A 16704-nucleotide genomic window follows, 5' to 3' on the forward strand; every position below is an offset into this window, starting at 1 on the left:
TAAAATTAGCAGTGGTTTCTCTGCAAGGCGTATTGTTATTAAATCACTATATTGAAGTCTCCTTCTAATGCTACGACAACTAACTGAACCCACACCTTCTTCCAGATGCAACTTGAATTCTTTTGAAGTTGCGAATGGCTCAATTTTGCTTTTTATTAAACACGACTAGTGGTCTTCTTTGGTCGGCCAGTTTTTTTTAGAGGAACAACACTTCCACGGAGATTAAATTTTTTTTATTATTTGACTTCAACTTCAACTGACTGTTGCCCTCAAAAGAGAAAATTTTCGAGCAATATCCGCCTTTTTAACCCCTTTCCGGTAATCGTCGATTATTCGCATCTTAATATCGATCGATAAAGAATCGATTGTGAATATTTTTTAAAACTAATAGTATGGAAAGTCAAATCAACAGAAACCAACGCATGAAGCTCAGAGACTGAATAAATATGTTGTTTGTCAATCCAATTTTGGCCACCTAGAAGTCAAACAAAATTATTGGAATTTGATAAAAAAATATTGGAAAAAGTGCAAGCAATAAAAATCTATGGAATTTGTTTCTTCAAACTATGTTGTTTACATTCCTGAACACTAATAAGCTTAACCGGTTTTTCCTTTGCTTCACATAAAATATATCTATAAAAATGGAAATTGTCAATCTACTTTTGGCTACCAGTGTATATCAGTTAATATCACGATTGTCTTGACGTGATCTAATATTTCTGTTGATTTTATCCTGTAAGTGCTCTATAGGATTAAAGTCTATTGATCAAGAAGGCACCTCCAAAACTTCAACATCTTTACTATCTAAGAATCAATTTGCAACTCTGCTAGCATTTGGAGAAGCATTTTCTTGCATAAAAAAAAATTGCCAAAACCAGCTCACCCGAGCTCGACTACAGGTAACAACGCTGAGTCAACATACTTCGACGTATTAGGATATGTCAAATTCAAATAGTATCTCGTTTGTTTTTCGAGATAGAGGAAAAAGCTAGATTCTGTAGTCTAGCCTATCACCCTTTGCCTCTGAAAATACAAATTCGGCAGTCATTGGATTGTAGGTCGATTCTGGTTTCATTCTAAAATAAGACTTTTGTCCAAAATTCAGTGATCTAATTTTCACACTTTAAACACCAATTTAATCGGTTAATTTTATAATGGTTAATGGTTAGCTTTAAAATTTCTGGAGCTCTTAACTATCTTCTGATAAATAATTGCCCAGTGTGAAGTTTTTTTCTGATAGTTTCAACAAAAACACAAATATCTGTAGCTTACAAAAGTTGTATTTGAAGCTCTGGATGAGATGTAGAATTTCTTTTTGCTATTTAAGCTACAAAAAGATCCTGCCCTTCTGTAGTGGCTCTTCTACAACTTCTCGTCGGCTATTCTTTAGTGTTGTCAGTTCCAGAAACTTTTGTAACTATATACCTGCTCTTTTTAGTAATTACATTATACTTTTTTATTGCTCGTAACAAAAAATAAATAAAGTGCAAATATAAAAAATATCGCAAATACGTTATTTAAATTCGTATCCTTCTCTTTCTCTCACACTTTGATTTGACAACTATTTATCACTATTTGTTGGACATTAGCAACGTTATAGTCAGACGTGGTAGTTTTTAGATGTCCCGAATGTTTATCTTTTCTCAAGTTGGTGGGAATGAGGATACACGGTTCCTCCATACAGTGTCTTACTCATCTTTAATTTGTGTGGTCACATTGACTCACTTAAGCGATTGTTAAGCAACAACTGCGTATCCACAATGACTGAAATTCGTAAAGATAGGTCAGCACATTCACTAGTTTTTATAAATTAATGCTGTAATCTTCAGGTAATGTCAGACAATTTTTATGCACCCTTGTATAGTGTTTCTTTTAAAGATACTCAATTTTGTATGAAATCTATTTTTTGACAGTACTTTTTAACACACTTTCTACATAGTTCTTTAGCATTTAAACATATTTCTCAAACAAATTTGCTTGATAGTTTAGCCATTCACTATGCTATATAAATCGGAATGTAGCTTAACAAGATCATCTCGGTCTACCTGCATATTAATGTGCGGCCGTCCTCTCCAAATTAAAGTCGCTGTCTCAAAACCAAACCGAAATTGTTAATTTTCTGGCGCCAATAATATCGGATGTCGAGTTATATAAAATGGAATTTGCCATTAAAACCACAAAGTTTTTCATCAACATAAAAGAAAGATTTTAATCGAAACTAAGCTTTGAATGTTTTATATCTACGGCCTTGATTTAAATGTTTGAGTTTTATGATAATTGAAGTACGAAAATAATTTTATTCTGTTTGGAAACCTAACGATATCCAGACATTTTAATAGAAATTCCAAAGGTTTATCCCATTAATATAGTATTACGTAAACGTTTTTGTTTTTTATTAAAGTATATTTTATATATACTTTGGATGAAGAAGAAAATAAAGAAGAAAGTGAAATATCTATATATTATTCATTATTTCCATCTTGAAACTAAAATTTTTACATAGTGTAGACAAATTAATTAAAAGTAGTGTTTAATTAACGAATATAAAATTACGTTTCTGCAAACACAATGATATTTTAATTTTTAAAAATATCGGAAATTTAATTATACAATACAATAACCAGTACTACCATTGTCATTACAGGTAAATATTTAGGTTAATAATTAATCATTATACCTACATTGTCCTTTGACAAATGTAATAAAATTTGTAATGTTTCCTTAATTATTAGGTAACTCAAGACAATTAGGGTTAGATTTCATGTAAATTGAACCAATAATCCCCATATTAGCTCGATTAATTTAAATTTTGTTGCGCTCCGTTATTGCAGCTGTGAATCTCGTTTAAAGAGATTAAATATGATTTACAGTTTATTTGTTTTGTTAATCAACTTATATGAATTAGTTTGCAATGTTTAACCATTTATCTAAATTTTAAAAATCTATTAGGTGTTCCTATGTTTTTTTTTTTAATATTTTAAAGCAAATAGGAAATAATTTAACTAACACCATTACAAAATACCAGAAAACAACCCAAAAAGAAAAAAGTTTTTATTTCTTTATTATTTGATTTTCAAAAAAAAAATTACTTCAAAATAAGTATTAAAATTATTTATTTACTCTTTTATCAACTTAATAATTATGACTATACAGGTGATATAAAAATATTCATCGAATTTAAATTGATGACACTTATAGTGCTACTTTTAGTAACCTATAATACTAAACGAACTAACTACGATTGATGTGGGAGGTTCTATATTAAAATGGGTTGCCGCATATTTAATAAATTGCAAGTTTAATATTTAAATATATGGAACTATTTTTAAAGCATTTTCAATAACATCTGGAGTACTTCAAGGATCTCATCTTGAACCTTTATTCTTATGTATATAATTGATATTTCTCACTGTAAATTTGCTCTTTATGCAAATGATCTAAAAATCCTTGGTTGATACTTTATTGATTACTTACTAATAAAAGAAGATTTGACACGCTATTGTAAACTTAATGAACTTCTAATAAATCTTTTCATGATTAACTTAATTGTAAAGAGAGTGCAGGCAATGAGAGACCTCGGTTTAATCTTAAATGATAAATTGTCATTTGTTAAACATGTTAATTACTTGATTCCAAGTTACTTACGAATGCCCGAATTTATTATTTTTTTGAAAGCAGGAGGAAACTAGCGCATATTATATATTTTTATAAAATAATAAATGATAGGGTTGATTCTCTTGAATTCGTGCAAAAATGATAATATAGTCCTATGTTTGGAACTTTTGGTGTGACACTCAAATTACGAGACCCTTTTACCACTAACCACAATTCCTAATTTTTGTTCTCGATACGTGTTTCGGTAACGATGTTAGCATCTTTGGGAGAAGATTAAAACTTCAAAAAACTAATATTTTATAGCAGTTTTTTATATGAAAATTTGATACTTAAGAAGGGTGGAAATAGTATCCATTTAAGTTATGCATATTTAGAATTGTCCTGAGGTTAGGACTTTTTATGGAGCACTTACATTACGAGACAGTCTTACCACTAACCAACACTATTTATTTTTACTTTTGACACGTGTTTCGCTAACGATGTTGGCATCTTTGGGAGAAGATTAAAACTTCAAAAAACTAATATTTTATAGCAGTTTTTTATATGAAAATTTGATACTTAAGAAGGGTGAAAATAGTATCCATTTAAGTTATGCATATTTAGAATTGTCCTGAGGTTGGAACTTTTTATGTGGCACTTAAATTACGAGACAGTCTTACCACCAACCAACACTCTTAATTTTTACTTTCGACACTTGTTTTGCTATCGATGTTGGAATCTTTGGGAGAAGATTAAAACTTCAAAAAGTAATATTTTATAGCATTTTTTCATATGCAAACCTAATACTTAAGAAGGGTCAAAATCGTATCCATTTAAGTTATGCATATTTGGAATTGTCCTTTGATGTGCCACTTAAATTACGAAAGAGTCTTAACACTAACCAAAACTCTTAATTTTTACTTTCGATACGTGTTTCGCTAACGATGTTGGCATCTTCGGGACAAGATTAAAACTAAACTAAAAATAGCAAACTAAAACAAGATTAAATATAGCAGTTGGATTGCTAAACTATTTAAGGTCTTAGGTAGTGCATTTATATGTTTGTATTCCAAACAAATAAAATAAAAAAACTGGCTTTAACGTCTCTATAGGTGTATATCTGTAGCATATATAGATCGTAAGTGCTTTTTATATTTAGTACAGATATTTTGGAAGCTATGGCGAATTAAAAAAACATATGGTTTTACACTATACTATTTAACCAGTTTTACTTTTCCAAAATTAGACAGTTGCCATCAAATATTTCAAAAAAACTTATTTTAAAAAAATTTAGCTTTATAAATATTAGTCTTAGTTTAAAAAAGTTGTTGCAAATATTATAGAACATTTTGTTTTTAATAAAATGACATAATAAGTTTTTTCATCAGACCTTGTTCTAATTTTGTTTATGTTTTTTTAAATGAGAACCATATTAACTTTTATTCTCCTTAAATATAGAATTATATTTATATGATTCTAATAACTATCTGATTTTTAATTTTCATATTTAAAAAAGCGCGATCTGAATAATGCTATTATATAGGTAGTTTTAAAAATACTAAAAAACAGTTTTTAGTTTTTGGAAAACTGCAACTCTTTGCCCATTTAGAATTTTTCCTTTAACATAAAAACATAATTATAATTTTAAATTACAAAATAATTTTTTATATTTTAGGTGTTTAGTATAAATTAACCAGTTACTTTGAACGGATTACTGGGATCAAAATACATGTTGTGTCAAAAAGATCTGACTTCTAGCTAGATTTATATAATAGTTTTTTAAATACTTATAAAATACAATGCGTAAAATACAATGTCTACCATGTGGGTGATAATTGTTCACTCCTGTGATTATTTCCATAAATTCATTTTTTTTTTCGTTTTTTGTTAAGAAATGTATACCCCGAATATAATTCTTAACAAAAAAAAGGAACTTTAGCAAAGTCGGCATTCTTCTTAAGATTTAATTCACAAATACCTACACAAATCTGTTGAATATCCAATTTAAAGTAGTTTAAACTATTGTTCTTATTATTATTAAAATTATTGTCAATTCTGAAATCAATGGGCTGTTTGAAAACTCTGTTAAAATATTCTGCAAATAAGTTAGAGATATCTAAAGGATTTAAAGCGATCGGACCATCAAAGTTTTTATAGATGGTATTGCCAAAGAAGACATTTTAGATACGACAAAGCTTAACATTCTTTAGAATCATACAGCTTCTATACATTCAAAAAAATTATCAAATCTCATTTTATTAATTTTTTTCTAAATCGAGATTTAAATGCATTTAAGTTTCCGAGATTTTCATAAATTTGCCAACAATTTTTCCTTTAATAACTTTAATTGTCCCTGTAGATAAATAGTGAGGAAAACCACTTTTCGTACTAAAGCAATTCTGCCTTGAATAACGTCTTTAAGAAAATTATAAAATAATTTTGCATTAAAATTAATGTCATTATTAGATTAGTATCTTATATATTTATTTTATATTTAATATAAAGCGGCGGCTGGGTAACAAATATCCTCTTTTATAGCTTTCTACAACATCGTTTGATATTTCACATAAAATTCCTATTACATAATATTTTGTGAGAGTTATTTTCTACACATATAATTCAACTGCATTAGCCCTGCAGAATTGCGTCAATCAGATCAGAGTGCACTTAGGCTACACTAAAAGGGATTAAGTGAATGGTGGACTTTTGTTTTTACTTCGAAGAAGCCCAGAATCTACTAATCTATTACTAGCTATCTTACAATTATTGAATGCTCTTAAAATATTTCTAATAAACTAAATATATAGCGAGGTGCTGAAGTATTTAATAAAACTATATTGTTTAACAAAACGTTTTTCTGAATGAAGGACATAATTCTTTTTACATAATTATTTTCAATACGTTTGACGTGTTCACTACGGTAATAGGTTAATAATAATTGTTCATTTAAATTTCTTAGCAGAAGCAAAAGCATTAATTTTCTTTAAGAGAAAATAAATTTTGTAATATTATTCAATATGTGAGTTTTTAGTCTAAATCTAAGTTATCGTTAGGTGTGATCTGTTACGTTAAAAGATAAATTTAATTAAGAGAATTAGGTTTCAATTAATGATAATTTTATAAAGGTATAATAATCTATTGATGCACCTTTATTCTTTTATGGATTTGTACAAACCTACTACAGTACTATTACGATAATTCGGCTTGCATTTATCTCCCTGTTGTATGTACCTTGCACTTTAAATTTTTGCACTTTCAGTAATTTGGATGTGAACCACCACTTAATATTTTTAATGATTATTGATTTTGTTATTTAATGATTTAATATTGAATAATTTTTTTTGCGCAATATTAAGAAAGAACCAATAGAAGTCGGTTATTATTGATAAGCTTAATCGCAGAGTCAGTATTAAAAGTTTAACCGTTATATGATGTAGGAATTTCTATATTAGGTGATATTAAAAAAAAACAAATAAACTTAAGGGGTTAGTAACGGAACTAATTCTTAATTTATTATTTCAGTGCACTAATTTTATATTTTTCTAAATGTCAGATTCATTGTACAAAGTGTTATTGGGCCAGGAAAAAGGTAAACCTTCAGAAAGGCAGAGTACTCAAAGATCGAAAGTAAACTACATTCGTGACTTGTAAGTCTTCGAAATCGACATGTTCCTATTTTATCTGAATTTTTAGCAGCAAAAGTTGAAGAATTTTAGGATAGATTTTAGGGAAATAAAAACTTTATGCAAGTAGGAAGTTGGTAGAAAGCTAGATTTCCTATTTTCGAAAGAAGTATGGCATCAGAAGACTTAAAATTTGTGGGAAACAGTTATCGAATAACTTGCTCAGCAGCTGTCACACCATTTATAGCTAAATTGGATCACAATTAAAACTTATTAGGTTTACAGCAACCACTAATTTATAATGCTCAAGAATCCGCATTGTTCTAGAAAATGCTTTCAGGTAACACCCTGGTGGGTTCCAAAGTAAAACTGCTCCAAGAAGAAAGACCGGTAAGGAAAGGTCCATATTTTTGGCAGCTTGTAATTCTTATAGCAGTCACAAACTTAAACTTCTGGTTATTGGAAAATCTTAAAATCACAAAGCATTAAGAAAAATACAGCTTTGCGTAGATTATAAAACTACAACAAAGGCTTGGATAACTTCAGCCATATATAAACTGTAGTTTGACCAATATTTTGTATCTCAAGTAAGAACATTTTTAAAACAAAGCAAGATTCCTGAAAAGGCGCCACTTCTTATTGATCATGCTTCTGGTCATTGTACTAGAAATAAATTACTTAACGATGTTGTATGCATAATGTCAATATTTTTATAACCAAATACAACTGCCTTAATTCAACCAATGGATCAGTGTTTGCCACACGCGTAACGAAGCTTTTCTATCGAAGAAGCTTTCAAGCTGAAATTGAGTCTCAAGAGCCTGAACATTAAATTTGCTGTATGCCTTCTCCTTAATGCTTGGGGAGAAGTGTAAGCGAGTTCCTTAAAAAAAAGGCTAAAGCTAGGATAAGATTTTTTTAAGAACATAAAGTGACATAGCGGGTGAAGATGATCCTAATGATTTGATCCGTTTAAGTGTGTTAAAGCAAAAACTACAACTTTTAAGAGTAGAAGAAATTAATGACGTTTTTATAATACTTCATAATATTGAAGTAAAGATGTAGATGTTGGTGAAGCTGTAGATTGGATTAATGGTGATGCTCAATTGCTGCAGGCAAACGATTTAATTGCATCAAAAAATGAATCAGACGAAGATGTCCTGAAAATGAACTTGGCTTACAAAATTAAAAATATAGATGCTATTAATATCGTAAATTTGATTTTACAATGGGCCACAAATAATATTCTTCCTTTAACTTACATCATGACTTTGCAAAGATTAAAAGAAACTCCTTTAAAAAAAAACAACGCATCACTTAATAAAAGCAAAAATTACTAATTTATTTGAATCAGTTTAAAAAAATGTAAATGATCAAATCAGAAAGAAGATGCAACCGAACGTGTAGAAATACGCGAAAGTTACTCGGAGATCAATAATTTATTATGTGTATATTAATTCAATACATACATATTACGTCATGGAAGTTCGCAACAGAATCAGAAACGAAAATTAAATTTTTACAGTCGCCCAGATAAGTTCTGCCCGCATTATTTTTTTTTAAGGCTTAATTCTGATTATAAACTTCTAAAATAAAGTTGAGAAAAAACTATAATTACATGTAGAGAAAGGGGGTGTAAATTTGATTTTGTTGCAGCATAAAAGAGAAATGTGTAACAAATTTACAACTAATTCCTGTGATTTTTCAAATTACTAGGGGATGACTTACACACCTTCAAGGCCTAAAAAAACGTGTGTCTTTGAGATATATGGTGTATTTTATTATCTTTTATTTATAAACCAATTTTTATGGCGTAACAAAATTTTTAACAATTACTGTAATCTTTTTAATTATTTTATTTAAACAAACATTTATCTTTTTTGCTGCAAAAAAAATCAAATTTACACCACTTTTCTTTGTATGTAGTTATAGTTTTTTTCCTTACCTTTATTTTATGTTTTAAGTTTAAAAGCAGATTTAATTCTTAAATATGGAAAAAAATATATTACGGGCAGAACTTATCTGGACGACTGTAAAGATTTGATTTTCGTTTCTGATTCTGTTGCTAACTTCCATGACATTACATTTTTTATTATGTTTACTTTGTTGTTTTATTTTTTTTTGAGTTAACAATATTTAATGCCAAGTTTTACAATAATTCAATAATCCAAATTTTTCGATAATTCGGATCAGCTTTTAATTAATCAGGATTATCGCGATATTAGTAATATAATATTTTAAATGAAGCGAAATATAATTTAAATCGTCAATTTTTTCAATTATTCTAGAATGTTTCTTATAAATTAAATAGATCTAACTAGTATTACAGTAATAGCAATAAAATTAAGTAGCTAATTTGTCTAAAATTATTTACATTAAACCAAAATTTAATTTTTAGCCTTTAGAATAGCCTCAAGATGAGAGAAAGCTGCAAAGAAAGAATCTTAATAATTTCTAAAAATATAATATCGCGTGATTAGAAATTTAATTAATAACTTTCCTAAAGCTATTTATAATCAAAATTGTTTTGCTAAAATGTTGCGTAGGCAATATTGTATTGGATCTTGGATAAATCCATTCAATAGTTTTAAATAAGACTTATTTAAAACTAAGGAATTTATAAATAATATTTTTGGACATAAAAAACAATTATTTTTCCCAGTGTTTCTGCTTCTAGAAAATATTAATTTATTTAAATAATCCTTGACCAATATCAAAACAACTAATTCTTACCAGGGTCTTTCCGAACCAAAACCTATAAAACAAATCGTATCTTTCCGCATAAGCATCCATTCTTCCTGCAATAGTTTTTTTTCCACCTAATGGACTTTATAGCACTTCTCTATTATCTAAACCACCCCCGCACTCGCCATTTCTAACTAATCAAATACAAATCGACCGCGAACTGTCTCATGTATTCTTTCTACCCGATTCTAACAAACACTAAGCCCGAAACCGCATCAACCGCGAATTTTTCGTTCAAGAAAGCCCCGGCTTAGAAGCGTCTGATGTAAACAGAAATTTCGAACATTACTTAAGTGGCATCGACGCGCAAGGCGAAAAGGATTAGCAGCGACCAGGCTAATGCTATAAAATTTGCTTTTTTTTCTAGTCCAGGAGCCGATGATATTAGACTACGTTTGTTTGCTTTAAAACGTTTAGGTGCAGTTAAAGTTCTATACTTCAACAATCTACAATGATAAAAATTTTAGTTTTCAGCATAATGAAATCGTTACAAAAAAGGGAATTATTTTACTATATAAACAGCGGAACTCAAAGAGTAAAACTTGATCATATATTGAGTAAATCTTCTCCAGTAGAGTTCGGTGTGACTCAGAGTATGGTGCTGGGGTCATGCTATTTCTCATATAGGCAAAATTTGTTGACTGCACAATACGGAGAAGTAGTTTGTTTTGCAGATAACAGGGTCATACTTGTTAAATAGCATAAATTGTCATAAGAATCATTAGGACCTGGTTTAATTTTAATTATTTGACAATAAATACGAGCAAATCTAACGTCGTCTTCTTTTGGTCACAAGGCGTAAATCTAGTTCTCTGGAAAACCTGACTGGACATACATGAAGATCAATGTTTGGACCATGCTCATTGTATATGCAAAAAATTAATGAAATCCATTCCTGATATTTTGTCTCAAATTCTAATTCGAACTCACACATACTATATGTATGAACTAAAATTATAAATCTTATATGCAAATTAATTATTTAATGCACATTAAATTATTAATGTATAAATTCTACCACCTAATAAAAGTTCATAAACTATGAAGCTAATATATTTATTTTCAGAAGAAGCTATATTAAATTACTGTATTACAGTATGTTGAGCATTAAATAAAGCAATTATGGAGCATTTTATTATTTTTTATTTCGTGTTTGTGACCCAATATCTTCAATATTGCGGAGGGTGGTTGGGTGGGGTCAGAAATAAAACAGAAACCTGTTTACCTAAATGTCGACGTTTCGACTTATATTAAGTCATCCTCAGGACACTGAAATGGATTCAAGTAATTACAGAGATAAAACAAAGTAATTTCAAGTACATAAAAAACACTATTAAAATAAATGTTCTTTAATTTACAAAAATTAAAACAACAAAAAACAAAAACCATGACACAGTTAAAATTACATTCAGGTACAATCCGTTAAAAAAAAACTTTTTTTTTTCAATTATTTCCTTTATTAGTTCTGTTACTTCTTAGAGCAAATGAGATCAAACGATGTATCAAGAAATGCATGCTAGCCATTGTTTCTTTTTTATAAGTATCAAATTCTAGTCGAATATTATTATTGATGACAAGACTATCTAAGATAGGAAATTGATTATTTATTTCTTGTTAAGAAGATAAATTTATTAGAAAGAAAATAGTTATTATATTGTTCTACAAAATTATTAATTTGCTTCTGTCGAACACGGCAAAAACATTGTCAACATATCCTAACCAAACTCATTGAATTCTATTTTGAGTGCTAAAAATATTTTGTGCCATGCAAAGTTTCATTAATTTAATTATTTCTCAGATATTATCGAAGACAGTTTTAATGTTCTTCCGAAAATGCTAACATCGTTAGCGAAACACGTGTCAAGAATAAAATGAGTTTAGGTTACTGGTAAAACTGTTTTGTGATTTAAGTGTCACAATAAAGGTTCCAACGAACCCAAGGACTACTAACAAGAATAGCAAATATCAGAAATTGTTCTTTTATACATTTTTTTAATTATTTAGGTTTGGAGCACATTAGGTCGCTTTAGTATTGCTCGAAGAGCTTTCTTGAAGATTCCCAGTATTTCTAAAAATTCCTATTCAAAAAATCAAGAAGATTCATATTTGGAGATCTAGGTTTAGATCGTTTTGATCAAGCAACCATCATGCATACACCACATGTATCTCAGAGGAATTTCCTTTAGTAATATAGATTATTTATATTTAGAAAATTATTGGTACTTTTTGCTATTAAGTCCAGGTAGAAGGCTAGAAGGTAGTAGGCCTTCTTATATTAGTGAACCAAAGCAGTCTTTTACGGTAACAATTTATTACTGTATACAGTGTGGTGACTTTAACTGGAATAAATTCAGTTGAATCTAATCAAAATTTATCTCGCAAAATTCCTGAAACCCGTCGATTTTTGTTTATTTTTTTTCACATTTCAAGATTCAACTTTTATTAATTTAAAACCATTAAATTTTTTTTTTCGTATTTCTCCTCCTAAATAATCACAAAAGTAAATAGGACAATTTGATCAGGAAAAAGGGCTCTTTTCAATGAGAGTTTAAAAAAAGTGGCTTTCCATTTGAAAAAAAAAGTTTGGGTTAATTTGGATTCCTCCTGTAGCTGAAAAAATACAAAAACTATCTTGAAATGTGAAAAAAAAATAAACAAAAATCGACGGGTCTCAGGAATTTTGCATGATAAAATTTGATTAGTTTTAACTGAATTTATTCCAGGTAAAGTCACCACACTGTATAAATTAGAAGCAGAGAAATTAAATAAAATGTCGCATATTGTACGTAGTTGTAGAATTAGTATAGTTTCCTTTACAGAGTGGTAATAGTTGTGATAAGACATGGAACTTCACATATAGTTGGTGCGCGAAAATAAAGTATATAATGGTCTAAATCATAAGGACTATTATAAGGATAAACTACAAAAATAAAATAAATAGCTTCCCAATAAATAAAAAATTTTACCTTAAATGAACTTCTAGTTTAATTTTTGTGTCAAAAGATTATAGTTAGTCCCTTAAATATTATCTTTAGTTCTGCTCAAGATTTAATGAAAGTGATGCCTAGCTACACGAAAATACTAATTAATGTGACATAGCTGAAAGAACTAAGTTCTTCATGCGTTCTTCTTTTTTCTTAATATGTTAAAAACTTGTGTTTTCATCTAAAGATATTCTTGGTTTCCTTAAAAACAAACACAAAATAATATGGTTAAAACAAATGAAATTTGCATGAAAAGATATATGATAAATAGATACATTTATCGCAATACTTCGGAGTCAAAAAGCAGAAAAAAATATATAGAACTTGTAAATACAAGTTTCTTCTAATTAACTTCTTTAGGGCAAGGCAACCACAAAGTTAAGAAAAATAAATATAAACATCCCAACAAAACAATATTTTCAATTTTTCAATCTAGGATTCTGTCTACAGAATGTTTGTATTCTTTAGATGTAATTATTGCTAAACTGAATATTAAATATATTTTTTATAATTTTGACAACGTAGTCAAATATATAAGAAAGAACTTACTTATAGAAAAATTAGTTCCGGTGCGTAGAGTTAAAGGCAACTTTCCTATCTATTTTCGTTTCGAAACAATCGCAGTAATAAAAGAAAAAATCAAACTCCATAAAAAATATAAAATATACAGTGATCGAGCTTCATACGATCGATTTTCTGAGCTTAGAACCCTATCTAAACAAATGATAAAAAATGACTATAAAGAGTATATAAATAGCATAGAATCCAACATTTTGGAAAATACAAAGAAATTTTGGGGTTTTGTTGGCAATAAGAGAAAAAACAATATGTCTATTCCACACGCCGTAAAATTAGGTAATATTTCTGCAAAAGGTGGCAGGGATGTAAGCAATTTGTTTGCTCAATCTTTTAAGAGTGTTTATAATACATCAAATCCAGTTGTTTTTAATAAAAGTAATATTAAAATATACGAAATTTCAGAAAATAAAATCCTTGAGATATGTAAAAATTTAGATGTAAATAAAAGTCCTGGGCCAGATAATATTCCACCTATCTTGGTAAGGAACTGCGCAAATAGCTTGGTCAAGCCACTAGGCATTATATTCAATAAGTCGTTAAGATCAGGAGTTTTTCCTCAAAAATGGAAATTAAGCGAAATTTCACCAATTTTTAAAAATGGTGATAGGGAAGACGTGACAAACTATCGGCCCATTAGCAAGTTATGCATTTTTGGCAAAATCCTGGAAAAAATTATGTACGACACAATTTTTCCGAGTGTAAAACATAGAATTATTCAAAAACAGCATGGTTTTTACCCTAAAAGATCTCTTGAAACAAATCTACTATGCTTTTCAGAATTTGTCACTAGACCAATAGATAACAAAGGTCAAGTGGATGTGATATATACCGACTTCAGTAAAGCATTCGACAAAATAGAGCCTGAAATATTAATACAAAGGCTTGAAGAAGTCGATGTTGATCCTGCAATAATTAGATTATCCTGTTCCTATAATACAGGTAGAAAAAGTAGAGTAACTATTGATGGCCATAAATCCGAGTGGTTTGACATAACATCAGGTGTACCGCAAGGCAGTCACCTGGGTCCGTTGTTTTTAATAATATATATAAATTCAATAAAAAAATGTTTTAAACACTGTAAAATATTACTTTTTGCAGATGATTTGAAAATCTACTTAAAAATCGAGACCATGGATGACTGTCTCAAAATCCAACAAGACCTTTTGCGCTCTGAAGAATACTGTCAGAAAAATCGTCTCTTTCTAAATTCTGCAAAGTGCTTTTGTATTTCTTTTACAAAAAATATTACCAAAATAATATCGCCTTACTCTATAAATAGCAGTAATCTGAAACGAGTTGTACAGATTAGAGATCTGGGAGTAATCCTGGATGAAAAATGGACTTTTAAATCTCACATTGAGCGAGTGATATGCGAGTCCAATAAGATGGCTGGTTTCATAAAAAGAAATTCAACGGATTTTAAAAACCCAAATTCAATTATCTCCTTATATTATGCTTTTGTCCTCAGTAAACTTTCTTTTGCCTCAGTAATATGGAATCCGAAGTAAAATGTAGACATTACGCGCCTAGAGCGGGTACAAAATAGGTTTCTAAAATATCTAGGATTTAAGACCAATATGCCAATATACAATCATAATTATACCATTATACGAGCCAAATTTAAATTTTTAACTCTTGAATACAGAAGAAATATCACAGATCTTTTTACGCTTTATAAAATAGTAAATTGTCACGTCGATTTACATTATCTTCTATCTCACATTAATATACGGATACCAAGGCAAAATGCAAGAAACCGAGACTTGTTTGCAGCTGATTTTTATCGAACCAACGTAGGACAGAACTCTCCACTTTCTAGAATTCAAAATGTTTTTAATTTTTACAACAATTTTCTGAATTCGGATATTTTTGGAACGCCGATAGGATCCTACAAACGCCAATTAAAAACCTACTTTTTAAAAAAGATAGAATAATTTTATTTTTGTTTATTTAATTCAGAACTTGTAACAGTTTACGCTCTATTTAATCTCATTAGTGTATTCATCTAAATTTCCCTTTTCTTTTTGATTGTATCTACACACGTAACATGTAAACTTAAGACAATGTTTGGTAAACCTATCATAAGTTTGTTATATATACACAGTGGATGCTTTTCTGGTACTTGTGTACTGTTCGCAACCTGAACTTGTAATAAATAAATAAATAAATAAAAATAAAAGAACTTATCGAAATGTTGTCAGACTTAAAGAGAAAGTCTAAAAAAATCGGTTTAAAAATGAAGATCAATAAAACTAACTGTTCACCATAACAATAAAAGGAGAATCAATTAGCCGAAATAACGTGGCGTATTCGACGGACATCGGTTGTTGTAGGAAAATTGGGAACAACATTAAAAAATCAAACACTGCCTATTAAAAAAAGTTTTTCAACACATGCATCTTGCTACTCTTGACTTATGGAATGGAAACAATCACTCTCACAGTTAAAAGCACTAAGAACTAACTAGACTAAGAACAGCGTAATGGGTAATCAACAGAACTATGTTGGGGATAAACCTAAAGGATCCTATACAGAGCGAGGAAATAAGAAAAAGAGCACAAGTCGATGATGTTATAGAGCACATCAGAAATGGCGTTGGGTTGGGCATGTCATACGACAAGACAATGACAGATGGATAAGACGAATAAGGAAGTGACGTCCAAGGCAACATAAAAGAAGTGCTAGTAGTCTACATAAACGATGCATTAATGATAAAAGAGAGATAGCAAAAAGAAAATGGCAGCAGATGGCACTGAACCGATATCAGAACTAAATCTGGACATACACCTCTTGTATCCAAGGCCTATGGCCAGGAGTGGATGCAAAAGGGTTGCTAAAAGAAAAGGTAAAAGAAGAACAACTTGAATATATAAGTAACCAAATATATAGTATAAGAGATTATACGTGTAAAATGCGCTCGTTGCAAAGGCAGAGCACATGAATAAGTTTTCTCTGTTATGTCTCAACTATGCTATATTCAAGATGCGGTTAGCCTTAGCTAAGGCCGCTCCATAAGCAAAATCATATGTGCATTTGGAAATAAATAAAATTAAAAATAGATAGTTATAACTTTGAGACAATATTTATTAGTTCTGTAGGTATTTGTACAAAATAAATATTTAAATTATATTCCAGGTCCATTCGATGTAAAGAGATAAGTGCGATGCTTAAATAATTAA

The 16704-nt window shown here is 29.4% G+C and overlaps 1 protein-coding gene across 8 annotated transcripts in view; it reads right to left on the reverse strand.

The window, feature by feature from the left end:
• LOC126745591 (tensin-1) overlaps positions 1–16704 on the reverse strand; it is a 572168-nt gene that overhangs the window by 170115 nt on the left and 385349 nt on the right. Inside the window, exon 1 of one of the 8 annotated variants that reach the window (XM_050453503.1) lies at positions 9951–10150. The exons of the other annotated variants lie outside the window; for them this stretch is intronic. Within the exon in view, the coding sequence (XP_050309460.1) occupies positions 9951–10010 (60 nt within the window). The 5' untranslated portion in view covers positions 10011–10150. Of the gene's footprint in view, positions 1–9950; positions 10151–16704 lie in introns of those variants that run through there. 8 annotated transcript variants of the gene reach the window in all.

This window comes from Anthonomus grandis, chromosome 16, assembly GCF_022605725.1.
Source record: "Anthonomus grandis grandis chromosome 16, icAntGran1.3, whole genome shotgun sequence".
NCBI lineage: Eukaryota > Metazoa > Arthropoda > Insecta > Coleoptera > Curculionidae > Anthonomus > Anthonomus grandis.